Source organism: Entamoeba dispar, genomic scaffold, assembly GCF_000209125.1.
Source record: "Entamoeba dispar SAW760 scf_1105229458315 genomic scaffold, whole genome shotgun sequence".
Taxonomy (NCBI): Eukaryota; Evosea; order Mastigamoebida; family Endamoebidae; genus Entamoeba; species Entamoeba dispar.
The window spans coordinates 29,023-54,900 of NW_001853131.1; the positions used below are offsets into that span (position 1 = coordinate 29,023).

The following is a 25,878-nucleotide window of genomic DNA, read 5'->3' on the forward strand; positions in this document are numbered from 1 at the left end:
TCAGAGTTGAATTATATGAAGTTTGTTTAGAGAAAGTATAAAAAGATATATAAAACTAAAACAAAGACTCACAGTAAACTTAGTATTTAATTCCAAAAGTAGATGGTATTGAGTGTAAGGTACAAAGAGAAATGGGAGAACTTATCACAATTGAAGAATATCTCACAAAGTTTGAATTATCAAAAGATAAAATTGATGACGCAAAGAAGACAGCACTATATCTCATTCATACAAACCCATGTCAATACTATGAAGAGATTGTTTTATTTGTGTTGGTTATGGAAAAAATTATGGGAAGAATCGACTTACCTTTTATACAGAGGATTTATAATAGCTATATGGGATTTTGCATTAATTTACTTCCACGAGGATGGCATGGATTATTATCATTAACACATATGATCTTGTTATATTATTTCCCTGATGTTACTATTCATCTGGATAAAATGAAATTGACAACGGATAAATTACTTCGTCGATTCATTTTTAATTTAAATGTTAAAATGTGTAAAGACTTTAAAGCAATTCTGACTCTTTTAGATGGAATATTCACATTCCAAAATAAAAATCTTTATTTCTATATGATAGTTGCTATTTACGAAGACATGGGAAATCAATTGAAAACACTTCAGACACAAGAAGAGGTTCTTAACTTTATCACATCAAAAAGTTATACATCTGATGAAATTAAGATTCTTCTCTCAATTGCTAAATGTTATTTAGCCAAAAGTCCAGCCTCCTTTAATGGATTAATTAATGGGTGTTTGAATAATACACCTCAATTCAAACAATGGTACACTGCTAACATTTCAGAAGCATTTGTTGTCTCACTGACACCAACCGATATTGTAAATTACACCCTACTATTTAAACAACCACTCCAAATGATAGATGTTCGATCAAATGAACAGTACCAACAAGGACATTTAACACATGCAATTTCATTAGAGATTGATAATCAAAAGAAAGAAAATATAGAAAAAATATTTTCAGAATTGACACAGAAACAACCTGTAGTGTTCTACGCATCTGGAGAAGGAGGTAATCCCACAGTAAAAGAAATGGCTATCTTGTGCTATGAACTATACAGTAGAGGTTATAAGAGAGTAGGAATTATGGTTGGAGGATATAAAATGTATCATAAATACTTTATTGAAGGGAGCTTAGGATTTGAAATAGAAAATCGTAATACACTGAAATGTCCTGCATGTCTTGGTGTCACAGGAGGATTATTTTCACGATTTAAAAGAGGAGAAGTAAAGGAGAACACAGAAGGAATTAGAGATAAACGAAAGAAAGATGGAGAGAAAGAAAAAAAGGAAGGCGACAAAGAAGAAAAACAAGAGATTAAAGGAGAGACAGAAGGAAAAGAAGACGATGGGAAAATCAAAGTAGAAAAAGAACAAACAAAGTCAAGATGGGGAAATTCATTCAGGCAAACACTACGATGGCTAACAGAAGAACCTAATAAGGAAAAAAAGAGTGATGAAGAAAAGAAAGAAGAAACAGCAGAAAACCAAGAAGAAGAAAATAAAAAAGAACAAGAAACAAGAATTGAAAAAGAAGAAACAAAAGAAGTAAGTAAGGAATTAGAAAAGAAAGAAAAGTTAAAAAAATGATTATTGTTAAAGCTAAATCAATAAATGGGTGTTGTGAAAGTGTAATGAAAGAGAATAAACAATTTAAGTGCGTAAGGTGTAAATGAAAAAGCAAAGAAGAGGCTATTTGTTTAGTTAGTAAAGAGGCAGTTGTTGTAATAACTCAAGAAAGAGAACAATGGGAAATTAAAGACCAAGTCATGTTAGACGATATAACACAAATTGTTAAAGTCACTAAAATTAAAGGACAAATCCGAATTAAATATGGAGGAGGAGAAAAAGAAAAACACATTTCACTGAATCTCGGAGATTTTGTAGATGATTTTATCAAAGAAGTCAACTCTAAAGCAAACACTAAAGGGCTGAAATTTATTTGTGATTTTTTTAGTTTTTCTGATTTATCAGTTAATGAGAGTTATAAAAATGTTCTTCTTAATGAATATTCAACAAGAATATTTTTTGTCTGAAGCAGATCACTTAATGTAGTAGATTGAACAACACAGTATATTAATGAAACAACTCTTTGAACAAAACGTTGTTCAAAGAATCAAAGAATTAAGAATAAGTTAATTTAAAAAAATTTTTTTCAAAAAAAAATGAGTTAATTAAATACTTTTAAACAAAATGAAGAGGATAAAAGAGTACTTTCTAATGGAATTGTAATATCATGTTCCCATACTTTTAGTTTTATTAATTAAAAAATATTATATCTAATTATAAAATTTCAGAATAACTGCCTTGTCGTTAGATTTATATTTTTAGAAATAATTATTTATAAAAAACCATTTTTAGCAAAAAATTAGAATCAAAAAGTATTATCAAACTAACTTAAATTTTTTGATACTTGTTTCTCATTAAAAAAAAAAGAGTTAAGAAATATATTCAAAACATAAATTAACACGAAGAAGAATCCTGGTGATATATACTAAATGATTGAAGAAACTGGTTATTTTTTTCTAAAACAACCTCTTTTTCTTTATCTACAAGATTAAAGAAATAATTATTAATTTCCTTACCAATAGCTTTAATTTGATTTTTAGTAAAGAGGACTTTAGAATTGATAAATATTTCACTAATAGTTTCTAATTTTGTAGAATTGTGTTTTCCAGAAGAAAATGTTGTATTAAAAGTAATTCCATACATTCTCAACATATCAAGAAGAAGATGATGATTTTCAGCTATTTTATTGTTAGTATACCTTCTACATGCACTTATTTCATTTATTCCATTAGCCATATCAACCCTCATTTTCTCTTTACAACGTTCTTCAACAAAATCTACTACATCAACTTCAGCAAATTTATCTCTAAGAGTTTTAACTTTAATAACTTGTCCTGTAACTAATGATTTCTTTGTTGGTCTTGTAATAGTAATATCAAAGTGTTGATTTAAAAGAAGTAGAAGAACTCCTTGTTGACACATTAAGTAATTTCGAATTTCAAAGTATTTTTCACAGAGACGTTCAGAATCACTTTTCTTTTGGACTTTAGTTGCTCTTGACATATGAAACAGTGATTATAAATAAAAGTTTATTCCCTTTAAATACTTTGGAGAATTCTATTTTAGTTTCGATGATTTGTCAGGCTCCATCAAAGAAATTATACTAACCCTTACTTACTTACTTACAAGTTCTTAACTTTCACTATTTTTAGTTCTTTTTCAAAGAAAATAATGCCGTCTTCTCTCTTATTTTAGTTTTTAACCCATTTAGTTTGCTTAAAATTTTGAGTATTAGCCAAAACCATAACTCCAATCTTAATCAAGAAACTATTGGTTACCAATCTTACCAATATCTTTCTTTTTTATTCTTTTTCTTCATTTTTATGATTATCATTTTCTATTTCAAATCATTCTCCATTTTTTTTGTCTAATTTTATTCGCTGCACCTTTAATCAATTAATGAATAAAAGATACATAATATTTTTATTGTTTTTTTCTACAGAGTTTTATTGAAATTAGTTTTCTTTTTTTAAATTGAATGAAACTTTAAAAAAAAATATATGGTTAGAACATTCATAGTAGTTAAAAGAAGATTAATTCCCATCATCATCATATTGTTTAATGAATTTCATTCAATCTTTTAAATCTCTATTTTATCTTCATATTTCATTGTGAAGTTAATTACTTTTATTTATTTAGAATTCAAGTAGTTATAAACAAACATCTATTTTATAATCAAGGTCCCAAATCTTCTCTTTTTTTTGTTTTTTATTCCATTCCAAAAGTTTTTTAAAGAAAAACATAAATAAAACTCTGTGATATGATATTTAAAATACTTAGAGGAACTAATACAATATATTCAAGAACAATGAAATATGATAAAAGCAAATATAAATTCAATTTATTATAAATGGATCAAAATTATGATAAAATATTTTGTTTTAATAAACTTGATATATAATTAGTTTTAATAACAAAATATTTATATTAAAAAGATAGAAATTAAAAGAATAATTACTCACAAAGAACAATTAAATTACCGATAAGACGGTTGAAATGAACTCACAATAAAGCACATTTCTTTGAGCTCTTCTTTGATGATTGATTTTTATTCAAAACAATATGAATTGCTTCATCAAATACTTGATTGAGTCCAGAACGAGTTAAAGCTGAACATTCCATATAACAAATAGCTTTAATATCTTTTGCAAGTTTTTCACCTTCTTCAGTTGTAATTGGTTTTTGGTTTTCATCAGCTAATTTTCTGACCATAGCCTCATCATTACGACAATCAGTCTTTGTTCCAACGACCATCATTTTACATTTAGGTTCATAATGTTTAATTTCTGGTAACCATTTAGATGAAATATTATTAAATGATGTTCTTGATATAACAGAAAAGCACAATAAGAAAAGGTCAGTATTCGGATATGATAATGGTCTTAATTGTTCATAATCTTCTTGTCCTGCAGTATCCCATAATCCAAGATTAATAGGTTCTCCATCAACAGTCATTGGTGCCATATAATTATCAAATACAGTTGGTACATAATCTTTTGGAAATTCATTAGTTGTATAACAAATTAATAAACATGTTTTTCCAACAGCCCCATCTCCTACGACGACTAACTTAACACTTTTAGCATCTGTTGGTGCAGCTGACATTTCTTTTTATTTTGAGTGAAACTTAGTTCATTAATTTTTAGTTATTTTATAATTCTATTTACTATTTATCAAACTATATTTTTTTGTCTTATTTTCGTTTTTTTTTTCTTTTTAGTTTTTTCTTTTTATTATATAAATAATAAATTTTATTATAATTTTTCATTTTTTCCAAGTTGAGAGTTTTCTGATTTTTCAGCAAATTATTTTTTTTCTTTTTATTTTTAGATTTTTTTTGTTGTTATAAAAGGAATTTATAAAAAAAAAAGAAATTCTATTCAATTTTAAAGATTTATTAATAACTATGTGACAGATGTTCATTCAAAACTTGCTTCCAATGAGAATAAGCTTGACAATATTCTATGGATTCACTCATTGAACAAGTATATTTACTAACCATTTTTAATGAATTTAATGCTTGGTCTAATGAAGTAAAATAACCACTACCAACTGCACTTGCTAATGCTGCTCCTAATGAACCATCAGTTTGATAAAGTTCAATTGTTGTATTTGTTACTGCGGATAATGTTTTAACAAATAATTTACTTTGAAACATATTTGTATAACATGCTTTAATTGTAGTAATTGACATTCCCATATTTCTCATTTGTTCAATTCCATATGCAAAAGCAAATACAATTCCTTCTTGTGCTGCTCGGATAAGATGTTGTTTGTTATGAACATTAAAATTTAAATGTTCAATAGAACATCCAATAGAAATGTTTTGTAACATTCTTTCACTACCATTACCAAATGGAAGAATAACAAGACCATCACTTCCGATAGGGGCTTGTTCAGCTAGTTCGTCCATTGTTTCATAATCACTATCAAGTAATTTTTTAACAAATGAATATAAACACCCTGTTCCATTAATACATAATAATATTCCATTTTTAGGTTTAAGTTGAGTATTATTTACATGAATAAATGTATTAATTCTTGATAATTCATCATATATTGGACATTCAGTTATACCATAAACGACTCCTGATGTTCCTGCTGTGGATGCAACTTCTCCAGGATTTAATACACCTAATGAAAAAGCATTATTTGGTTGATCTCCTGCTCTATAAGTAATAGGAATACCCTCAATCAATCCAAGTTCATTTGCAACTTCTTTTATTAATTTACCTTGAATTCCAAATGTTGGAACAATACCTCCAAGTTGATCATTTCTTAATCCTAACCAATTCATCATTTCACTAGATATTTCTTGTCTTTCATAATCCCATAACATACATTCTGATAATCCAGATTGTGTTGTAGTTGCTTTACCTGTCATTCTAAAAGCAATATAATCACCAGGAAGTAATACCTTATAAATGTGATTAAAAACCTCTGGTTCATGTTCTTTTATCCATGCCAGTTTTGTTGCTGTAAAGTTCCCAGGAAGGTTTAATAAATGTTTTAAACAAAAATCATGTCCAAGTTTTTTTTCTGCATCACAACCATATGACACACCTCTTGAATCACACCAAATAATTGCATCACGTAATACCTTTCCATTACAATCAATTAAAACAATTCCATGCATTTGATAAGATATACCAATTGAAACAATATTAGAAATTGAAAGTCCATGTTCTTCGATAAAAGAAACAATTTGTTGAGTGATTTGTTGAATATTCTTCCACCATTCTTCTACATTTTGTTCAGCAAATCCATCTTCTTTTGATAGAATTTTCATTTCTTTCTTAGGATAATAATCACTTATTAAAGATATTCCATTTTCTATATCAACTAATGACCCTTTTATTGATGAACTGCCAATATCATATCCAATACTTAATTTCATCTTTAAACTACAAATTTTTAAGATAATTCTTCTTATTGGTTCCATCAAAAAACTCTGAAAAAAACTGTTTTATTAAAATAACAATTATTTTTAATAATTATTTTTTAATTAAATAGTATTCATCTTATTTCCTTGTTTGAAACTAAGTTAGAAGTAACTTTAAAATTTTAATTTTTTAAGAAGAATAATAAGTGTTACGTTACATATCAAACTTCCACTATTATATATTTTTAGATAAATACATTCAAAAAAAAAGGAAGAGGCATAAAATTTAAAAGCATAATGAATTTAATTTTTTGTAAAATATTTTTTACTGTTTTTATTCATCGAATTTTTTTTTAAAAAGTAGTGATCGATGGAAAAAACATGAATTTTAAATAAAAGAATAAAAGTATATTATATTTAGAATCGTATTGTAATAAAAGAAATTATTTCAAAATGTTATTATGATAAATAAATATTTTAAGATTAAATAGAATTCATTTCAAATGATTGTGCTGATATTATTTCAGTTATTCTGTATTGTTTTTAGTCAGTACAATTGTTCTCTTGGATGTGGTAGTGCCTCAAATTGTATTGCAGAATATACATGTCCTATATGTTTAGAAGGATATGAACAAGATGGGTCGTGTCTTTATTGTGATAACGACAATCTTGATTCAACGTCAACAACTCTTAATGTAATGACCGTAAATGGGTGTGAAAAACGAGCGTTAGTACATGACGGTGATAATATACCAACAAACGTAATAGAGTTAAAATTAGATGAAAGTTATACTTATGTTTTTAATAAAGATAAACCATATAGAAAAACCCCTTGTGGTCATGGAGGTTATGTTCAAGGATTTTGGGTTAAATTTGATTCTAAAGCAATGGAAAATGACACTATTTATTTAAATTTTACAGTAACTGATCTTAATGGAGAAGAAGATTCTTTTGATTATACTATGACCATTAATATTATTTCACAACATCTTGGAAATAAATTATGTGTTGGATATTCTAGTTTAGGTAGTGTATCATATCCTCATTTCCAAATGCCAAAACAAATGTTTATGAATGACGATACAATGTATTATTATTTCTTCTCTCTACCAGAAGAACTTGATTTAATATTTTCATTTTCATTTACTGAAAACCCAACAGAACGAGTAAGATATTATATTGCAGGAGATACTCTTGAAATGCTTGCTGAAGTTAAACGTACAGGAACTGTTCAATTACCATTAGCATCAGAAGGATATTTTGGATATCCTGTTTGTATGCCACATATTTTTGGTAAAATGATTGATTTAGAATATGAATTTAATATTAGTGCTGTAATGTTAATGACAACCAAACGATATAATAGAGTACTTTATGTTGAAGAATATGATTGGGATGAAAATGAAGATAAGCAGTGTGTTCAATTTTGGAATTATGTTAATGTAAATGGAAATACTGGAATTTATCTTCTTGTTCAACCATCACACAGAGTTAGAAAATTTACTTTTATTACTCAAGAACATAATTTGGATATATTTGTATCATTAAGAGTTATTTGTCCAAGTAATTGTCATAATGATATTGGAAATGGATATTGTTCAATATCTGAAGAAAAATGTATTTGTAAAGAAGGATATGGTGGAAGTGATTGTCATTTATTATGTTATTATAATGACCAATGGCAGCCAAGTACTAATAAAGGAGATAATCAATGTTATTTTGGAAGTTCTTATTGTTCTGAAAATTGTTCATGTATAGATGGATACACATTAGTTAATCATAGATGTATTTCTTATAATTGTACATCAAGAATTAAAGACGAAACAATAGATTGTTTTGATGGTGATTTAAATTGTGATATAGATTGTAAATGTAAATCTGGGTATAAATTATTTAATGAAAAATGTATTCTTGAAACATGTGGAAATGGTATGAGAGATGAAGGAGAAGATTGTGATGGAGGAGAATATTGTAATGAATATTGTAAATGTGAAAGTAGTAAATATATTCCATCTTCTAGTATTCAACAATCATGTCAACCAAAATTATCATCAGGAACAATTGCAGGAATAGTTTGTGGATGTTGTGTTATTTTATTAATTATAATTCTCATAATTATTGGATTTATTATTTATAAATTCTCACATTCTATTCAATTACTTCTTAATGATGATACATGGAAAAATCAACAACCTCCATATTACATGTATATTAGTGGATCAAAAAGATATTCACCTGAATTAAGTAAAAATCTTAAATTTTCAATTTCACCATTAAGTCTTGATTTTGGTCGTTCAGAAATTCCAACAGAAATATTTGAAACAAGGTACCAAGAAATACATGTAAAGAATTTATCAAAAAGGAAAGATATGATGATTATTTTTCATACACCAAATAATCCTAAATATGTTTTTCATTTTAATCCTCAAGTAAAAATTCTTGGTCCAAGAAGAAGTAAAGATATTGTTGTTTTTATGACTCTTCATTGCACCACAAAAATAAAAAATGTATGTATTCCTTATACTGTTTGGTTTAGTAATTCAAGAAGACATCTTCATAAAGTTGCTGATTTATTAAAAGAAAAAACATTTAATGATTGGAACCAAAGTGATCAATTACAAATGGAAAAAGAATTAAAAAATATTCCTCTTCATTGTCATGGTAATTTTGTTATTGCTACTGAAGCTGCATCTTCTACTCATATTGATATGGATGAATTAAATATATCAGAAGAACCAATTGCAGAAGGAGCTATGGGAAGAGTATTTATTGGAGAATATCGTAGTGTTCCAGTAGCAATTAAAATTTTTAGATGGGAAAATTTAACAGAAGAAGAAATGAATGATTTAAAGAATGAAGTAATAAATGAATGTGAAGTAATGAGTAAATTAAGAAATCCATTTATAGCGAATTATATAGGATCAGTGACATATATACCACAAATATCAATGGTTACACAATTTTTTGTTTTAGGATCATTAGGAGAATATTTAAGAAAAAATAAGTCAAATTATTTAAGATTACCATATAAATTAAAAATTAGAATGTTATTTGATACTGCTAGAGGAATGGAATTTTTACATGAAAATAGAATTATGCATTTAGATCTTAAACCTGATAATCTTTTAGTTAATTCTTTATATACTGATTCAAGTTGTTGTATTAAAATTACTGATTTTGGTACTTCAAGATTTACTAAAAAAACTAATAAATTAACAGATAAAGGACTTGGTACACCAATTTATCTTGCTCCAGAATGTTATCATGATCATTATACATTTTCAGGAGATGTTTATTCATTTGCAATTACTGCATGGGAAATATTTTATCAAGATGAACCTTATAAAGATTTTAAATCTTTATTTGATATTAAAAGATTTGTTGAAAATGGAGAAAGACTTAAAATTGATAATAAAATGCCACAACCATTAAAAACTTTAATTACTGAATGTTGGGCACATTCATTTGAAGATCGTCCTCAATTTTCTGAAGTTTGTGATAAAATGGTAAATGTTATTGAAAATGTTGGTGAACATTTAGAGTTAGATGAAGGAATAGATATGAATACTATAGAACAATTTATCCAACAAAGAAATGAAAAATTTGAATCATTTAAATCAAATTTATAATTTAATTTCCATTTGTATTCAAGAGAATTATTTATTATTATTAATTTAATTTATTTACAATAAAATAAAATCAATTAACTCAATTTAAGAATTATAATTTGATGTATTTCAAATTTATTAATAGAAGAAGAAGTATTGAATAAATCATTATCATTCATTTCTTTATATAATTCAGATAATCTTGAAACACAACACCTTTTATTGTTAGTTTTTGTTATATGAATAAAACCAATTCTATTTCCAAGAGTAAATAAAGAACAATTATTATCATGAAGAGAAAATGAAATGATTATATCATCTTTTAATTGATACTTTTTTTTCATTTTTGTTGAATAAATAAAATGTGTTTTATTTGTTATTTGATTAAATTCTTTTTTTATTATTTTATCTTCAATATAAATACAAATCCACTCATTTTCTTTTGTTTGTAAACTAATTAATAAATTCTTTTGATTTATTATCTTTGTATTAAAATTTTTATTTGTTTCTTTCATTGTTTTTGATGAAAATATCATTTCCCATTCATTTTTTTCTGACATTTCTTGAATAATAGTAATTAAAATATCATCTACTTCTTGTTCATCATCAATATCATTATGTCTATTTTTTTCTTTATTAAAAGAACTTGTAATAAAATCCTCATTTTCTTTTTTGTTCAATGTATTATTTTTATAAAAGCATAAAATTCCTTGAATATCAATTTCATTTTCTTTATCTTGATGTGAAATAAATTTTATAAATGATTTATAAACATTATTATCCTTAATATCTATCGTTCCAATATCAATTGAACTTAATTGTATTATAGGAAGTCCTATTTTAATAATATCTTTTCCATTTACATTAACTTTACATATAGTTTCTCCACTTTTATTAAATAATATAATAATATTATTATCTTCATTTAATTGATACTTTTTACAATTCATTTCTTCTTTTGTTTCATCATAAAGAGAAAATAATGTACATTGTACATCATGTATTTCATTATAATAATTAAGTTTATTCATTCCCTCTATTTCAAATCCAATAACATTACCGTATCCATCAAATATAACAATACATATTGATATTTCAAATTCTAATTGTGTTATTATTTCGTTTTGTATTCTCAACAGATAATCTTCTTTTACTTCAATCATATCCCACCCTTTTCCAAACATTTGTTCAATCCATTTACATTTTGCTACTTCATTAATTTGTTTATCAGCAATTTCTCTTCTTTTATTTTGTATTTCTAATAGATTTGAATCTACAGGAGTATCTTTATATCCTTCTAATAAAATATTTGTTGTATTTGTTTCACATTCCATTGAAATAATTTCTTTATTACCTTTTGTATCTGTTAGTTTTGTAATTTCATCATTTTGTGACTGACTTCTAATAAGATTATTTTGTTCTTGTATGTTATATATTTCACATTTTCTTTCTAATACTTTTATTTGATTTTTAAGATCACAGATTTCTTGTGTTAATTCATCAATAAGATTTTTTACTTCTTTTGAGAGTTTTGTCTTTAGTTCTTTATTTTCTATTTGCTCAATTAATTCATTAACTGGTTGTTTAGTTGTTTCTATTACCACTTTTTTTTCATTATAACTTTCAAATACTTGAAACCGTTTTTGGTCATGACTCATTTTTTTGGGTAAAATATTAAATGAAGGTAAAACCCGTTTTACTCCTTCTGTCATTGAATGTCAAAACAATATTTTTTCTATTTAAAAAATTTATAATAAATTAAATAATAAATTTTATTATTTTTTATAGTATTACATTGAATGACCACCTAACACACAAGTATACACAATTTCTCCTAACCTAATCTTTATTGTTGCTGGTTTAAAACTCACTAAACACTTATCAAATGATGATAAGTCATATGAATCTTTTAAATGTTCAGTTCGGTACATTAATGAAGAATGAATTTTACGTTCTTCATAATATTTTTCTAAATTAAAGGAAGTCATGATGGTGTCAAGTAAATCAACTAATAAAAGAATTTCTGGAGAAGTTACTTGTATTGATAAAAACTCTGTATTTTGTTCAGGATTTAATAATAATTCTAATTGACCAAAAGTAATATTAAAAGTTGGAATAGTTTTCATCTTTTTTCTTACTTCTTGGACAAATAAAGGAATTTGGTGTTCACGTAAACTGAATTCTTTTGTTAATGAAATGTGAAGTGATTGAATTGGTTTAAAATCTTGACTAAATTGATTTGTTTTTTCCATAATTTTATCTCTTATTTCTATTGGTATTTCAATGTATACACTCCCAGGATACTCTCCAATCTTATGAGGTCGTTGTTGAATCCTTCCAATATCAACTTCTTTTTTTCCACGTGATCTCATTGGAAGGAAATGTGATTCAAGTTCATTCAATAGTTGATTTAAATTGTTTGTGTCTCTTAAACTAACTGTTTTTTGTGTTGATGTCTCTTCGTGGTCAGTCATCTGTTGAAGAATAAGATCTTCAACAAGAAAAACTAATCAAAAAATAAATCTAAAAAATAAAAAAAAGGAAGGAAACAATGTTTTATAGTAAAAATAAATTATAAAATAATAAAATAATAAAAAAAGGGCAACTGAAAAACAAAGGATTTCATTTACTTAAGAAAATGCCTAAAACAAGTAAAAAAACTTATCGAGAACAACGAGCAGCGAAAAAAGCAGCTAAAGAATGTAAAGCAATTAAACTTCAAAACGAAGAGAATGAATATAAAAAATTACCAAAATCTTTTGTTATTAGAAGAGGAAAAATAGGAAAATCAAGCAAAGCATTAGTTCAAGATACAAGATTTGTTATGCTTCCATTAACTGCTATTAATTTACAAGAACGACCATCAAATACATTAAGTGATTTAAAATTTGCAGCAATGGAAATGTGTGTTTCACATATGTTAATTTATTCAAATTCAGCAAGTGGACTTCATTTAAGAATTGGTAAATTGCCAAGAGGTCCTACTTGTTTATTTAAGGTAGAAGAATATACATTAAGAAAAGATATTCAAAAAAGTTCAGGAATTATGTACCCACCAAATTCACCTGAAATGACAACATCTCCATTACTTATTTTGAATGGATTTAATCAAGGAGGTGAACAATTAAAAACATTAAGAATTGTTTTACAACAATTATTCCCACCAATTCAAGCATCAGTTGCTAAAATAAAAAAATATAGAAGAGCTTTATTATTTAATTATGACAAAGAAACTGATATGGTAGAATTAAGGCATTACGTTATTCGTGTTAGAGATTCTAAGAGAGAAGATATTGAAGGAAATAATGAAGATGAGGAAAAAGAAGAAAAAGTTGTTTTACCTGTAAATAAAATGGGTAAAGAAAATATTGAAAAACAAAAGAGTTATGTTAAATTAATTGATATTGGACCAAGATTAAAATTACATTTATTATCTATTAACAGTGATTTCATGAAAGGTAAATGCTTGTATAGGTTGTATGATTATGATGATGATGAAGCTTGGATGAAAGAAAATACTGAAAAAGTAAAACAAGCAGATCAACAAAGAAGTGAAAATATACAAAAATTAAAAGAAGAACAAAAAAAGAAAAAAGAACAACGTATGAAAATGGAAAAAGAGGAAGATGATGACGAAGATGATGCTGATGATCAATTTTATTTTGATGAAGAATTAGAAAAAATGGAAGAAGAGGATTAACCAACAAAATACTTTCCTTTTCCTTTAATGAATTGATTTTTTAGATTGGTATAAATAATTTTGTATTATACTTTCAATTTAAATTAGAGCAACAAAATCGTTGATACTTTTAAATCGATTATTTATTTTGAAGTAATTGACTTTATCTAACATACTTTTAATAGTCAGGAAAAATAAAATAAAATTCATCAACTCAATAAAAGAATCAATAATAATCATTTTATTTACTTTTTATTGAATTTCAAAACTTTGTATTATGCTCTTCTTCATCCAGTTTTATAAAAAGAAACAAACGATAAACGATACAAACAGAAATCATAAGTCATAAAGAAAAAAAGAAATAAACAAATCTGTGAGAATGAAATATCATTACAAAAATTCATTAAACAAAATTCAAGAAAGAGAGAAAAAAGAAGATAATAAAATTTTACAAATATCTAAAGTCAATTTGAACTTTATTAATGTCAAAGAATCTATTAAAACAATGACCATCACCAAGTAAATAAAAAAATGTTAAAAGAAAAACTCTTGCAACTTATTTGTGAAAAAAGAATATAATAATAAACTATTTGAAATAAAAAATGTGGAACCACATCATATTGACAAAGCCCCACATCACATAAGCCAAAGGTTCATAATATTGTAACATCTAATTAATTTAAAATGAATTATCAAGAATATGAAGAATATGGAAAATTAAATATTGAGTCATTATTAAAAATAATTCCTTATTTAAGTCATTATAGAGAAGTATTTACATTTATCCAAGTTAATAAAAAGTTTACATCAACTTTAAAAAAAGTAGAGATTAGCCCTAATTACCTACCACCTCCTTGTCCATTAGAATATCCTCGTAATGTATTTTTTCAACAGAAAGCATTTTTAAAGGAATTAGACATATTTAAAGAATTAAGGGTATTTGAATTATATGGAAATTCTTCTCAAATGCAATTGGTTATGAGCAATAACCATAATGTAAAGCTAGCTATCAAAACTTTTAACATTAGTAATGATTTAGATGACATAGACAAATCAGATAAAAATCGTTTTATTGAAATACGATATGATGGAGAAGATCCAATTAAATTAATTAATTTCAAATCACTTCAACGAGCAACTATAATACTTCAAGGAGAAAATAAGGTTAAACAATATTTATTTAAAAAACACCAATTAAATTATGTTAGATTGATATTTCTTAATTCTATTGATATGGATTTTATTAACTCCCTTCAACTTTACCACGTCTCTACTTTAATTATTCAAAGTAATTCTATTGACGAATTACAACAAGTTCTTTATCTTCAAAAATTAACAGAAATCAATTTTAATCTTATTTTTTGTAGTGAAAAGGATATTTCTTCTTTGAACAATCCTTATCACCTCCGTCTACTTCAAATTCAAAAGAAACAAAATGATCAAAGTATAAAAAAACAACTATCTCCTTATATTCAAGTTGATGGATCTAAAGACATAAATAGAAATAAATTTTGTCAAAAATTTATCGAGATTAAACATTATCACTTTAAAGAAGGAGACTCTATTAAGAGTTATAAAGAAATAAAACACCTAATCTTAGATGATTGTGTTATTGATACTTCAGTTGATATTGACGATTTTTATCCACCACAATTAGAAGAACTAACGTGTAATGATGATTTTCTTCCATTTAATAGTTTAATAATAAAACTAACACTTCAAAGACATAATGGTAAATTAAACCTTTCTCGATTTTCTCAATTAGAATATTTAACATTGGAAGAATGTACTTTTGATCCTAAAGACACTCACCCACTACAATTACCACGAACTTGTCGTGTTTTACACATCAAATCATTAATAAAAACAGAATCTTTAGATTTTTCATTGTTAGGTGATGTTGACGAATTAATTGTTGAAAAGGTGTATCAAAGTCAAATCACATTACCAACATTTCTTTCCAATTTGATTATCCTTCAATCTCGTTATTTTGCCCTTACAAATGCAGAAACAATTCATCTTCACAACTTAGCATTACTTCAATCAGAACTTATCTTCTTTGATATCAACAGAGTAGCAGAAAATCTTGATTGTTTAGTGTTCCAATAATAAAAAGAAAAAACCAATAAATTAATTAGTTATTTGGTTGAAATATCACTGGGTTTAATTGATCTCATGTTATTTAATACTGCAACGACTTGATCTTTTGGAATTGCCCCAGATTGTCCTTGTTCAATAAAGGATTCAAGATAAGGAAGAGTTTCTTTAAACATCTTATCTTCATCAGCACTAATATTGAATTTATAAGTCTTAAGTCTATTTAACTCATCTCGAGCATCTTTAAAGTTATTTTGTTCTACCAATTGAGAAATAACATTTAACGTTGTTGAAATTACTACTTTAACATCTTGACTTCCAACAGTCTCTACTAAATCTATTAACCCCTCAATAACAGCTTTCATTTCTGATCCATTAGGTGCTTTATATTTCATAACAACTTGAACTTTAAGAGAAGACATTTTTTTAATTAAATCAGGATTAGTAACAGTATATCTGATTGGAATTGCTTCTGAAGAAGAAACTATATGCATTGATTGTATTCCTTTGTCTAATTCAATTCCTTTTGGATGTTTATAAGTAAACTCAACATCATACCCTAAATTCTCTCTTTTCATAGCAGCATCAACTCCTTTTTTGACGTTGTCTAGTCTGATTGAACTAACACGACCTTTAGTTATGCTTGCAATACTAGAGAATGAACCAATAAATGAATCACAATCTTCAAAGAAAAACAAATTTACAACAGTTGATCCATGTTGCGATTTTAAAGCTTGGGTGATTTTACTAACACTATCAATACCAAGCCCTTTATTTTGCATTCCATCAGTACAGAAGAAAACATCACCTCCTGTCTTCATTACTAACAATATAGAAATCCATAATCCTGAAATTGAAGCTGTTCTTCCATTAGTCTTGATTGAATCTATTTTGTTCATTAAAGAATCGAAACTTTCAGAAATTGGATGAACAGTAGGATATTTATTTATTATATCTTGAATATCTTCAAAAGATGAATCCGAATCAACTGTGATAGTCTTAGTCATTCCATCTCCAATAATAAAACAATCACTTTCAAATAAAACAATAGCAACTTTATCTTGTGGACGTACGAGAACTAATTCTTGTATCTTTTTTTTAATTGTTGATTGAATACTATAAATTCTATTGCCTTCCATAGAGCCAGAAATATCAATACAATAGACATGGGTCTTAATATCACTAGTTTGTTTCCCAGAGGTTAACTTGAATAAACCAAACCCATTTCTTAAAGGAGTAACTGAAGAATACTTCTTACCACAAAAAGGACAAAGAGAAGAAGTAACAACAGACCCACATGAACAATAAATAATTTTTCTTTCTGAGTATGGCTCTTTTAACTTTTCAGGGTCAAAAGAAAAAGATAACTCGAATCCTTGTGTAATTTTAGATTTAGTTAATTCCTTCTCACTTGACTCCATCTTATATTTTTTATTAGTTCTCAGAAAAGAGATAAATGATGTTAATTTTTTTTTTTTTTTAAATTAATTAAAAACTAATAAATAACGATCACTTTTTGAGATAGAGTTGATTTTTTAAGTTTTAAATCGACAGGATGACCATATTTGCTATGAACAAGAATACCTATATTTAAAAGCATGATGTATGTAAAAGGACTGGTAAAAATTAAAGAAACAGCCGTAGTAAATAAAGCCATTCTTGTAAAAATCCCAAGTAAGAAAGCAAGAACCCCAAAACACAAATTTGCTTGAAGTTGATATTGCATACAATACAAAGCAACTCCATAACAACAATACCATGTTAATACAATTAAAAAACAAATGATGGCAAGTCTTGTTGAATGGAAATGAGCTGAACGAGGTCCAACAAGAACAGTTTTAAAAGTTATGTAAACAGCTTGTCCCATTCCCATATCTCCAATTACAATATACCCACAGTGTATATACAATAAAATACCAATAAAAAATAACAAATAAGAAAGTGGCATCTTTCTATATTTTCGAATGAATGTAAATGGGACAAATCGAGTTAAATAAATTAATGGCTTGAATCTAAATAATAACCCAGCAATTATACAACACACTACTAATCTAATTTCTATAAAAAGTAAGATAATATTTGTAAGAATAAAAAAAGAAAAAGTCAAGATATATTTTCTGTGATTAAACGTTTCTTTCATTTCTTGTTCATCTTCTTGAATTGAGTCATCTTCAAATAAAACAAGAAGTTTTGCTTTATAAATTCTTTGATGAGTTGAGTAATATTCTTGAGCATCGCATTGATACAAACGAATATCTTTATTATTTTGATCCATTTGACAATATTCTTCTCCATTAATATATAATTTAACTACTTTTACTTTTTGTAATGAAAAAACAATTCCTTCAAACTTAGAATAGGATTCAATTGTTTCAAATGCAGAATTATGATTGTAATACTTTTGTGCTGTTGGTTTTAATAATAAAACTGTATCTTTGTAAATGTATAAATCTTTGTCATAAATAAATCCATCTTTAAATACATAAATATGAACAACATTATTTTCCATCGTTGGACATTCAACTTCTCTAATCCCACCTTTATGATAAACATATAAATTTTTTTGATGATAATGACCACTCCAATACATCGAAAAAGGAAGATTGTTATTAAAGTCTTTTCTAAGACAATTGAGTAAAGTATTATTTTCTTCAACAACAACTGAATTAATTGGGTAATGTCCAGCAAGGATTGTGTGAGTTGTTTTTCGTTCAGTTAATTTTTGTTTTATTATATTATATAATGAAATATTGACTACTCCTTCCCCATCAACAGGTAAAGAAGTTTCTTGAAACATATCGATTAAAATAATTCTAATAGTTTGATTATCTTTGATGATATCTCGGACAATCAATTTTTGGTCTCCAGAAATTAGATAGTCTTTAGCATAATTTTTTTCTTCAACACCATATATCATTCCATCGCTATCATGATTTCCACGAACATCAATCCAATGATCAGAAAGACATTTAGGTACTTCATTTAATAACTCAGTTTCTGATTGATTAAAATTATTATTACAAAAATAATTTTTACATACATTATCTACTCTAGTTCTATAACCTTCCCACTCTTCTCGATGTTGCATTGGATAGTTTGTAGCAGCAATTTTTTGGCCTTTCGTGATATCGCCAGTTACAACAACAAGTTCAGGTTGCGTTTTCTTTAAGGTTGAACTACAAAACTCATTCATCCTTTTAATTGCATGATTAATCCACCATTTAGAAAAGTGAGGGTCTGAAACCTGAATCATTGTAAAAAAAGTATCAGACTGTTTTACTATTGTTGGGGTTGGATAAATTTCAGGTGGGAGAGCTGGATAAAATAAATAAACAATAATACCAAAAAATGTTACCCAAACAATAATAAACAAAATAACATCGATAATCATAAATACGGATTCGAAACGTTTCATAATTTTTTATTGTTTTTATAATCCCTTAAGTTATGATTGCTGTTCATGAATGGTGAAATCCCCAAGGTTTCTTTTAAGGACTAAAAACAAAAGTAAGAAGAAAAGAATAATTGACTGATCACTTCGAGTGAATAGAAAAAGAAATCCAGAAAATGAATCTAAAACAGAAGATAAAAGAAGGAGAAAAAAAAAAAGTATTGAAACGAATAAAAAAAATGGAAAAAAGTTAATGAAAAATAGAGAAAAGAAAGAAAAGAAATAGATAAAATAAAGGGAATTGCTTTTTGAATAAGAAATGGTTGAACTAGCAACTTAATAAATCAGTATTATTAACATTAAGAAATCAATGAGTAAACCAGTGTTTAATAATACTGACTCAACACCTATTTCTAAAGATTCACAAGGAAAACAATTACAATTATGTTTATGTCCATTATGTATCAATGGAATTCCTAACTATAGTGATACTAAAACAGATTTAATATCATGGATTTACATCATTAGAATCATTCTTTTTTCTTTAACAAAACTTTATCCTCAAACAGAATACTTTACTTTAAAGAAAGACATTTATGGATTTGTTGCAGATCATTGGTATACATTTTCTACATTAAAACAATGTTTGCTTTTCTTTTTTCTTTTAATCATATAAACAATTGTTATTTTGCTTTTTAACAATTACTATTAAATACTAATACTGTTGTTAGTTTTAACAAATCCATCTAAATGGAAGAAATCTTTTCTTGATGCACTAAGTCATTCACCCTATTTTGAATCAGGGTATAGTTCTTACAAAACTACTGGTTATTGGAAATTGCGAGTCAAAGATAATCCTTGGTTAGGTAATTTACAACCAAAAGCTATAAATGTAATATACTCTAGAGATGACATTATATTTTGTCAACAAAAACCTATTGTTATGATGTCATTATCAACTAAGAAAAGAGTGGTAGAATTAAAAGATAATTTCTATGAGATTCAAATGAGATTGAGAAATAGTTATATTAAAACTTATGAATATGCACAAAGTATGCTTGAAAAATCTGACTTTGAGTTACAAAGAAATATTAGTTATGATATGAAAATGCAATTATTAGCAAAAGTTGATACTTTTAAAAATCTTAGAATGGGAGTACATTTTTTAATGAAAACTCTTAATGAAAATGAAACTTCTTACAAACAAAATCAAAGTTGTAGAAATCATTATTCAGGATGTTTATTTTTCAATGTAATATTGAATTAATTTATGTTATTTTTTTTTTGTTTATCATTTTTATAACAATTAAATAAAATCATATCACATTTAAATTAAAAAAAAAACGAATTTAATAACGAAAAGACAGAAATCTTAAATACTAAAAATCAAAACGAAACGAAAAGTTTGTTATTTTATTTTATAGATATTGCCTAAACATTAAAAAAAAAAAAAACAAAAAGAAAAAAGAGTATTTTGTTAAACTATAATATTAAAATAAAATGGAACGACCTTGTAACACCCCTGTTTTTAATGAGGTTGATTCAACACCAATTCCTCCAGAAATACCAGAAGAAGAAGAGTATCATTTAAAACTATGTTTATGTCCATTATGTAAACATGGAATGGAAGTTTTTGGAGTTAAACGACCAGTTTCATGGATATTGATTTGTCGAGTAATATTATATTCATTAATGGAACTACATAAAGGAACAGTTTATTTTTCATTAAAAGATGATATTCATGGATTTGTTGCAGCTCATTGGCATATTTTTGGGCAATTAGATCAATTTAAAACTAATCCAAATAGATGGAAAAAAGCATTTCTTGATGGACTTAGTCATTCACCATTTTTTCAAAGTGGAACATTAACATTAAAGAGACCTAATTTCTGGAAATTAAGAAGAAAAGATTGTCCATGGGTTAAACAGAAAAAAAGTAGTTTAGTAGAAGAAAATGATGATCAAGGAATTAAAGAAGCTAAAGAAGAAATACAACAACAAAACTCATTTTTTCAAGCTATTGGAGATTCACCTATGCTTGAGTTTAATGGAATTCCAACACGAGATAATGCAAAAGAATTCTTAAAAACATCAGTTGAAAATACTAAGAATCAATTAGATAAATGTCAAATAATTTGTCAAAATCTTAGTAAAGACCCACAATTAAATCAAAACATGAAGATGATTAACGACCAATTAAATTGGATTCATAATTCTCTTAATGTCATTTCTGCTAACATTGAAACAACATTGTTTTAAAGTATTTCAGACAATTATCAATTAAGAAAATTTAACATAGTTCTCTTCTCTAACATCGATTCTTTCTTCATTAATTTTTATTTCAATGTTTTTTATTTTATAATTTAATTAAAAATATATTATTAAAGTAGTATAATTAAAATGATAAGCAATGTGATAACAATCTTTATTGATACTCCTTTATTTCTTGTATTATGATTTGGTGTAACAACACAAATACCATCAGTATTACAACTATATCCAATAGCACAACTATCACAAATTGGTTCACATCCAGGAACCCAATGAATATTATTAACTCCTATTATAGTAGAATTTGTTCCTGAGCATTGTGTTTTATTACAACTAAATGCATTTATATCACAATATTTTGCAGTAGAATATAATTCACGTTCTATTAAATAAGAAGAGGTAATAAGAAATGATTCAATATTAATTGTTGTAAAATTTAAAATAATACCATTAAAATATCCTGTACATTTATTTAATGGAATATATGTTCTTATAATTAATTGGTTAGATGAATAATATATTTTACTATTTAAATTACTGCATAAATTAGAAATTGATGAATTAAATGTTGTTAAGTTATTGTTTAAGAAATCATTTATAAGAATAAGTGAAACATCATTTAATGTAATAGTATTATTATTTTCAATTATTATTGTAATATTAAATTCACTATACATTTCTCCAAATAAATGAGGAGTATCATAATATAATAATACAATTGTATTTTGATCAGTACTACTCATTACTTTCCATCCATCTTCATTTTCATCAACAAATATTAATGTTTCAGATGAATCAAAAGATAAAGCATTCCATTCAAATTTTACACCACTATCAATGTTTGTATCAATAAGAATTGTATTAGGTGAATAAAAACATTGATTTTTTGTATATTCTAAAGGGATAATTAATGAAGAAGAATATAAAGTATTTAATTTTAATGAATGGATATTAAACGGAATAATAACATTACTGATAAGAATAACATCAATATAAATATCTTTTCCAATATAAGAATAAGGAATTTCATAATGTCCATCATTCATTTGATATAACTTATTATTTATTCTAAGATATTTAGAAATAATATTAGTATCAAAAATGTATATTGGTATATTTTCATTTTTAATTTTATCAGTAAGTAATTGTGGAATTGTATTAAATCTACATGACTGTTGTTGTACAGAAACTTCACTAATAAATGTAAACTCATCAACGATTTGACCTGTAACTTTCTCAAACAAATTTTCTTTTACTAAAACCATTCTTTTAAAATAATCGATTATAAATGGATCATTTGTGGCATTATCTATTTTAAAAAATCCTGAAATCATACATTGATATGGTTTCATTGATGGTCCATTTAACCCTAAACATGCACCACATCTTCTTGTACTAAATGTATATGTTTCTTCATCTTTTAATGATTCATGAATATAACATTCTGATTCAATAATTAATCCTTTAACAACTTCTTTAGCATTTGGTATATTATCATAACACTCTGATTCAATTGAAATTCCAAATTCATCCATACGACCAATTAATCCTACTTTAAAAGTACTCTATTTGATTTAATTTTCTTTTCTTATTTTCTTTTAATTGTATTTAACAAACAACACATGGTGAAATAAATGTTCCAATACAACATAAAATACAATAAAATAAAAGAATCATTTTATATTTCTTAGAATAATTCTTTTATAGTTCAAATTAATTTTATTTTATATTATCTTTATAAAAACATTATTTATTTTTAATTAATGATTTAATACAATTAATTAATTATTCTAAGCTGAAATTAATTAAATAACTTTCTTTAATAATGTATCAATTATTTTTAATTGATATAACTGTCACTCCCTTTTAACTTGTATTATTAAAATAGTACTTCACTAAGAAAAAAAAATGAGTTTTTAATGATTGAAGGTTAGTACCAGATAATAATTATATTTTCTTAAAAGTGTATTAATGATATAAATAATGATTAAATAAAAAGAGGAAAAATTGTTTTTTTTTTAAAGTAATTTTTTGATAAATAAAATGAAAGTAATGAGAATATTCTTTTTAATGTTAAGATATAATGGAGTATTATTTAAACAAAATAATAAGAAATAAATAAAAAGAATTGTTTAAATTCAATAATAAATAAAAAAATGAAGAAGTAAATAATAAAAAAACTAAAAAAGAAAAATAAAGAAGAATGGTAGAGATTGAAGCAGGTAATTTTATATTTTTTGCAGTAGTTGATGATAGATTAGGATTAAAAGAAGGGACACAAGATGAAAAGATATTATATTATATAGCACCAAAAATGGAATTTGAAACATTAGTAATTAGTATTGGTCATATGCAAACAGTTATTGGAATTTGTCAACAATTTAATTCAAAAACAAAATATTTTAGAACTAAATTAACAGTTACTTTCTTTATATCACCTCAAGAACATATTTATTATATGTTAAGAGTTGGTAGAACAGATGCATTAGATGAATATTTACCATTTTTATCATATTTAAGTGATTCATATTCAATGTTATATAATAATAATTATTCAATTGAAATGAAACCATTAATGAAAAATCTTTTTACACCAGTTTTTCAAAATTATAGATTTAATGAATTATTATCATTTAATTATTCATTCTTTGAAAGAGCTGTATTAACACATAAATCTTATTTATATCTTTCTACTATTATAGAACGTTCAAAACAAGAATATCCAGAATTAGCTAGTTTTGTTATTGTTTATAATAATTCTATTCTTCATTCTGATTTATCACGTAACGACACATTAACATTATATCTCTTTTTATCAAAACTTATTCAACCAACAGAATTAGTAATGGCATCTCAAGAATTAAATTGTTTAATTCCTGAAATAAAAAATGGTTGGGTATTAGAACCACAAAAATTGGCACCAATATTTTTAACATTAAATAATAAGAAAGTACGAGTATTTATTAATATTTATATTAGAAAAGAAACTAAATCACAAATTTTATTTATTCCTATCTTTTATAAAACTATGACTGATTTCTTTGATAATAAAAAAGGATTTAATTGTGAAACACTCTATGTTAATGCCTTAAAAAAAATTATTTCTCTTATAAATGATTCTAATGTTGTTATTACAAAAGAAAATTTACCCCTTCATCTTCATTTATCTTTTTCAACAAATTGTCTTAAAACAAATTTGTTAATAAAAACAAAAAATCAAGGAGAATTTCTTTTTATTTTATTTATTCGTAGATTTGTTGAACTTCTTAAAAGTAATGGTTGTAAATTATCTGAAATATGGATTAATTCTCAAACATTCCAATGGGTTGCCTCAAAATTTGGATGTTCAAGAGAATTATTTTTATTTTCAAGAAATATACTTGAAGGTTCTTCATTAAAAAAGTTAACAGAAGAAATGGATTTGTTAACTTCTCCCATTTTTATTTAATCGTCTTTTTTATTTAATTATAATTTAATAGTAAAAGAAATTATAAAAATTATATTTTGGTTTTTGATCTTTAAAGTTATTACCCCTATTTTACTAGAATTATGAGCAATAGTGAAACTGAATCAGAACTTCAATCTCATTCAACTACTCCAGATGAATTAAATAAAGAAGTTGATGATGAAAATGAACACCAATCTTTTTTAGATAGAAATGAAATAGAACTTCCTTTATTTACTGATGAATTAAAAGATGAAACAATTGATTATTTCCATCCAAAATGTATTCAGTGTGAAAATATTTATTCAAATGATAACATATTTTTTAAAGAAACAACAACAGTTAGTGAAATACCTTCATTTAAACCATCTTTAAGATATAATAAATCTCGTGGTAGTTATCATTAACATTTATTTTAATTAATGAATTATTCATTAGATAGCCATTGGTAATATAATTCAGTATTTAATAATTGACTTCCTCCAAGAATTACTTCTGTTGAACTTTTCATCTTTAATAATGTTTTGTGAAGTTCAATCTCTTCAAATGGAGTAAATCCACCATTAATCCAAATTATCATTTTATTTGAATTAAAATCTTCATTCAGTGTTCCCAGAATAAGTTCAAATGATTCATTGAATATCATTTTCCTTTCTGCTACAATACGAGTTATTAATGGATGGAATTCTTCATCATTAAATAAAGGATTTGGTTGAAATAATGGAAAGATTTGATGAGTTGGTCCACATTTAATATTTATCCTTTCTGATAAGGTATTGTTATTATCTACATTTTGATTATATAATGTCATCATTAATGAAAAATTTTTATTCATTTCTAACGGAGTTTTTTGATTAATATGAAAATATTGTTGGCATTCAAGTTCCTCTAAACTATATTTTTTATT

At 25.5% G+C, this 25,878-nt stretch overlaps 17 protein-coding genes across 17 annotated transcripts in view, besides 39 other annotated features; 8 read left to right on the forward strand and 9 right to left on the reverse strand.

Annotated features, from left to right (window-relative positions):
- Nucleotides 1-338: 338 nt before the first annotated feature.
- On the forward strand, nucleotides 339-1,619 carry EDI_213680 (uncharacterized protein; the record flags this gene model as incomplete). The annotated part of the gene is made up of 1 exon (XM_001734484.1): nucleotides 339-1,619. The coding sequence occupies one exon, from the start codon at nucleotides 339-341 to the stop codon at nucleotides 1,617-1,619; it is 1,281 nt and encodes a 426-aa protein (XP_001734536.1).
- Nucleotides 1,291-1,323: a microsatellite.
- Nucleotides 1,330-1,406: a microsatellite.
- Nucleotides 1,488-1,578: a microsatellite.
- A 545-nt stretch (nucleotides 1,620-2,164) lies between the features above and the next one.
- Nucleotides 2,165-2,218: a sequence feature (AT_rich).
- A 65-nt stretch (nucleotides 2,219-2,283) lies between these two features.
- Nucleotides 2,284-2,323: a sequence feature (AT_rich).
- Nucleotides 2,324-2,346: 23 nt separating this feature from the next.
- Nucleotides 2,347-2,380: a sequence feature (AT_rich).
- Nucleotides 2,381-2,492: 112 nt separating this feature from the next.
- EDI_213690 (uncharacterized protein) lies at nucleotides 2,493-3,101 on the reverse strand (the record flags this gene model as incomplete). The annotated part of the gene is made up of 1 exon (XM_001734485.1): nucleotides 2,493-3,101. One exon carries the CDS (start codon nucleotides 3,099-3,101, stop codon nucleotides 2,493-2,495), a length of 609 nt encoding a protein of 202 aa, XP_001734537.1.
- Nucleotides 3,102-3,924: 823 nt separating this feature from the next.
- Nucleotides 3,925-4,055: a sequence feature (AT_rich).
- Nucleotides 4,056-4,100: 45 nt separating this feature from the next.
- On the reverse strand, nucleotides 4,101-4,703 carry EDI_213700 (RAC GTPase, putative; the record flags this gene model as incomplete). Its single annotated transcript, XM_001734486.1, has 1 exon — nucleotides 4,101-4,703. The coding sequence occupies one exon, from the start codon at nucleotides 4,701-4,703 to the stop codon at nucleotides 4,101-4,103; it is 603 nt and encodes a 200-aa protein (XP_001734538.1).
- Nucleotides 4,704-4,781: 78 nt separating this feature from the next.
- Nucleotides 4,782-4,830: a microsatellite.
- Nucleotides 4,831-4,871: a sequence feature (AT_rich).
- Nucleotides 4,872-4,900: 29 nt separating this feature from the next.
- Nucleotides 4,901-5,002: a sequence feature (AT_rich).
- On the reverse strand, nucleotides 4,996-6,495 carry EDI_213710 (xylulose kinase, putative; the record flags this gene model as incomplete). The annotated part of the gene is made up of 1 exon (XM_001734487.1): nucleotides 4,996-6,495. One exon carries the CDS (start codon nucleotides 6,493-6,495, stop codon nucleotides 4,996-4,998), a length of 1,500 nt encoding a protein of 499 aa, XP_001734539.1.
- Nucleotides 6,496-6,562: 67 nt separating this feature from the next.
- Nucleotides 6,563-6,610: a sequence feature (AT_rich).
- Nucleotides 6,611-6,653: 43 nt separating this feature from the next.
- Nucleotides 6,654-6,674: a sequence feature (AT_rich).
- Nucleotides 6,675-6,780: 106 nt separating this feature from the next.
- Nucleotides 6,781-6,808: a sequence feature (AT_rich).
- A 56-nt stretch (nucleotides 6,809-6,864) lies between these two features.
- Nucleotides 6,865-6,970: a sequence feature (AT_rich).
- A 13-nt stretch (nucleotides 6,971-6,983) lies between these two features.
- EDI_213720 (serine-threonine protein kinase, putative) lies at nucleotides 6,984-10,109 on the forward strand (the record flags this gene model as incomplete). Its single annotated transcript, XM_001734488.1, has 1 exon — nucleotides 6,984-10,109. One exon carries the CDS (start codon nucleotides 6,984-6,986, stop codon nucleotides 10,107-10,109), a length of 3,126 nt encoding a protein of 1,041 aa, XP_001734540.1.
- Nucleotides 8,569-8,620: a sequence feature (AT_rich).
- Nucleotides 9,312-9,377: a microsatellite.
- Nucleotides 10,081-10,228: a microsatellite.
- On the reverse strand, nucleotides 10,184-11,800 carry EDI_213730 (uncharacterized protein; the record flags this gene model as incomplete). The annotated part of the gene is made up of 1 exon (XM_001734489.1): nucleotides 10,184-11,800. The coding sequence occupies one exon, from the start codon at nucleotides 11,798-11,800 to the stop codon at nucleotides 10,184-10,186; it is 1,617 nt and encodes a 538-aa protein (XP_001734541.1).
- Nucleotides 10,441-10,497: a sequence feature (AT_rich).
- Nucleotides 10,543-10,592: a sequence feature (AT_rich).
- Nucleotides 10,834-10,869: a sequence feature (AT_rich).
- Nucleotides 10,978-11,007: a sequence feature (AT_rich).
- A 13-nt stretch (nucleotides 11,801-11,813) lies between the features above and the next one.
- Nucleotides 11,814-11,875: a sequence feature (AT_rich).
- Nucleotides 11,876-11,878: 3 nt separating this feature from the next.
- On the reverse strand, nucleotides 11,879-12,562 carry EDI_213740 (uncharacterized protein; the record flags this gene model as incomplete). Its single annotated transcript, XM_001734490.1, has 1 exon — nucleotides 11,879-12,562. One exon carries the CDS (start codon nucleotides 12,560-12,562, stop codon nucleotides 11,879-11,881), a length of 684 nt encoding a protein of 227 aa, XP_001734542.1.
- Nucleotides 12,563-12,600: 38 nt separating this feature from the next.
- Nucleotides 12,601-12,628: a sequence feature (AT_rich).
- Nucleotides 12,629-12,642: 14 nt separating this feature from the next.
- Nucleotides 12,643-12,687: a sequence feature (AT_rich).
- Nucleotides 12,688-12,726: 39 nt separating this feature from the next.
- Nucleotides 12,727-13,788, forward strand: EDI_213750 (uncharacterized protein; the record flags this gene model as incomplete). Its single annotated transcript, XM_001734491.1, has 1 exon — nucleotides 12,727-13,788. The coding sequence occupies one exon, from the start codon at nucleotides 12,727-12,729 to the stop codon at nucleotides 13,786-13,788; it is 1,062 nt and encodes a 353-aa protein (XP_001734543.1).
- Nucleotides 13,597-13,715: a microsatellite.
- Nucleotides 13,789-14,451: 663 nt separating the features above from the next.
- Nucleotides 14,452-15,876, forward strand: EDI_213760 (uncharacterized protein; the record flags this gene model as incomplete). Its single annotated transcript, XM_001734492.1, has 1 exon — nucleotides 14,452-15,876. The coding sequence occupies one exon, from the start codon at nucleotides 14,452-14,454 to the stop codon at nucleotides 15,874-15,876; it is 1,425 nt and encodes a 474-aa protein (XP_001734544.1).
- Nucleotides 15,877-15,905: 29 nt separating this feature from the next.
- EDI_213770 (uncharacterized protein) lies at nucleotides 15,906-17,285 on the reverse strand (the record flags this gene model as incomplete). The annotated part of the gene is made up of 1 exon (XM_001734493.1): nucleotides 15,906-17,285. One exon carries the CDS (start codon nucleotides 17,283-17,285, stop codon nucleotides 15,906-15,908), a length of 1,380 nt encoding a protein of 459 aa, XP_001734545.1.
- Nucleotides 17,286-17,326: 41 nt separating this feature from the next.
- Nucleotides 17,327-17,370: a sequence feature (AT_rich).
- On the reverse strand, nucleotides 17,360-19,279 carry EDI_213780 (uncharacterized protein; the record flags this gene model as incomplete). Its single annotated transcript, XM_001734494.1, has 1 exon — nucleotides 17,360-19,279. The coding sequence occupies one exon, from the start codon at nucleotides 19,277-19,279 to the stop codon at nucleotides 17,360-17,362; it is 1,920 nt and encodes a 639-aa protein (XP_001734546.1).
- Nucleotides 18,580-18,616: a sequence feature (AT_rich).
- Nucleotides 18,869-18,899: a sequence feature (AT_rich).
- A 130-nt stretch (nucleotides 19,280-19,409) lies between the features above and the next one.
- Nucleotides 19,410-19,551: a microsatellite.
- A 74-nt stretch (nucleotides 19,552-19,625) lies between these two features.
- EDI_213790 (uncharacterized protein) lies at nucleotides 19,626-20,522 on the forward strand (the record flags this gene model as incomplete). The annotated part of the gene is made up of 2 exons (XM_001734495.1): nucleotides 19,626-19,899; nucleotides 19,987-20,522. The coding sequence occupies 2 exons, from the start codon at nucleotides 19,626-19,628 to the stop codon at nucleotides 20,520-20,522; spliced, it is 810 nt and encodes a 269-aa protein (XP_001734547.1).
- Nucleotides 20,509-20,599: a sequence feature (AT_rich).
- Nucleotides 20,600-20,695: 96 nt separating this feature from the next.
- Nucleotides 20,696-20,722: a microsatellite.
- Nucleotides 20,723-20,755: 33 nt separating this feature from the next.
- EDI_213800 (uncharacterized protein) lies at nucleotides 20,756-21,514 on the forward strand (the record flags this gene model as incomplete). Its single annotated transcript, XM_001734496.1, has 1 exon — nucleotides 20,756-21,514. The coding sequence occupies one exon, from the start codon at nucleotides 20,756-20,758 to the stop codon at nucleotides 21,512-21,514; it is 759 nt and encodes a 252-aa protein (XP_001734548.1).
- A 69-nt stretch (nucleotides 21,515-21,583) lies between these two features.
- Nucleotides 21,584-21,657: a sequence feature (AT_rich).
- Nucleotides 21,637-23,203, reverse strand: EDI_213810 (uncharacterized protein; the record flags this gene model as incomplete). The annotated part of the gene is made up of 2 exons (XM_001734497.1): nucleotides 21,637-23,091; nucleotides 23,144-23,203. The coding sequence occupies 2 exons, from the start codon at nucleotides 23,201-23,203 to the stop codon at nucleotides 21,637-21,639; spliced, it is 1,515 nt and encodes a 504-aa protein (XP_001734549.1).
- Nucleotides 22,158-22,193: a sequence feature (AT_rich).
- Nucleotides 23,176-23,270: a sequence feature (AT_rich).
- Nucleotide 23,271: 1 nt separating this feature from the next.
- Nucleotides 23,272-23,375: a microsatellite.
- Nucleotides 23,376-23,466: 91 nt separating this feature from the next.
- Nucleotides 23,467-23,571: a sequence feature (AT_rich).
- Nucleotides 23,572-23,622: 51 nt separating this feature from the next.
- Nucleotides 23,623-23,727: a microsatellite.
- A 2-nt stretch (nucleotides 23,728-23,729) lies between these two features.
- On the forward strand, nucleotides 23,730-24,974 carry EDI_213820 (uncharacterized protein; the record flags this gene model as incomplete). Its single annotated transcript, XM_001734498.1, has 1 exon — nucleotides 23,730-24,974. The coding sequence occupies one exon, from the start codon at nucleotides 23,730-23,732 to the stop codon at nucleotides 24,972-24,974; it is 1,245 nt and encodes a 414-aa protein (XP_001734550.1).
- Nucleotides 24,484-24,504: a sequence feature (AT_rich).
- Nucleotides 24,975-24,979: 5 nt separating the features above from the next.
- Nucleotides 24,980-25,032: a sequence feature (AT_rich).
- A 43-nt stretch (nucleotides 25,033-25,075) lies between these two features.
- Nucleotides 25,076-25,378, forward strand: EDI_213830 (uncharacterized protein; the record flags this gene model as incomplete). The annotated part of the gene is made up of 1 exon (XM_001734499.1): nucleotides 25,076-25,378. The coding sequence occupies one exon, from the start codon at nucleotides 25,076-25,078 to the stop codon at nucleotides 25,376-25,378; it is 303 nt and encodes a 100-aa protein (XP_001734551.1).
- A 20-nt stretch (nucleotides 25,379-25,398) lies between these two features.
- EDI_213840 (uncharacterized protein) overlaps nucleotides 25,399-25,878 on the reverse strand; it is a gene marked incomplete at both ends in the record, with an annotated part of 1,072 nt that continues 592 nt past the window's right edge. The window contains one exon of the mRNA XM_001734500.1: nucleotides 25,399-25,859. Within this exon, the coding sequence (XP_001734552.1) occupies nucleotides 25,399-25,859 (461 nt within the window). The remainder of the gene's footprint in view (nucleotides 25,860-25,878) is intronic.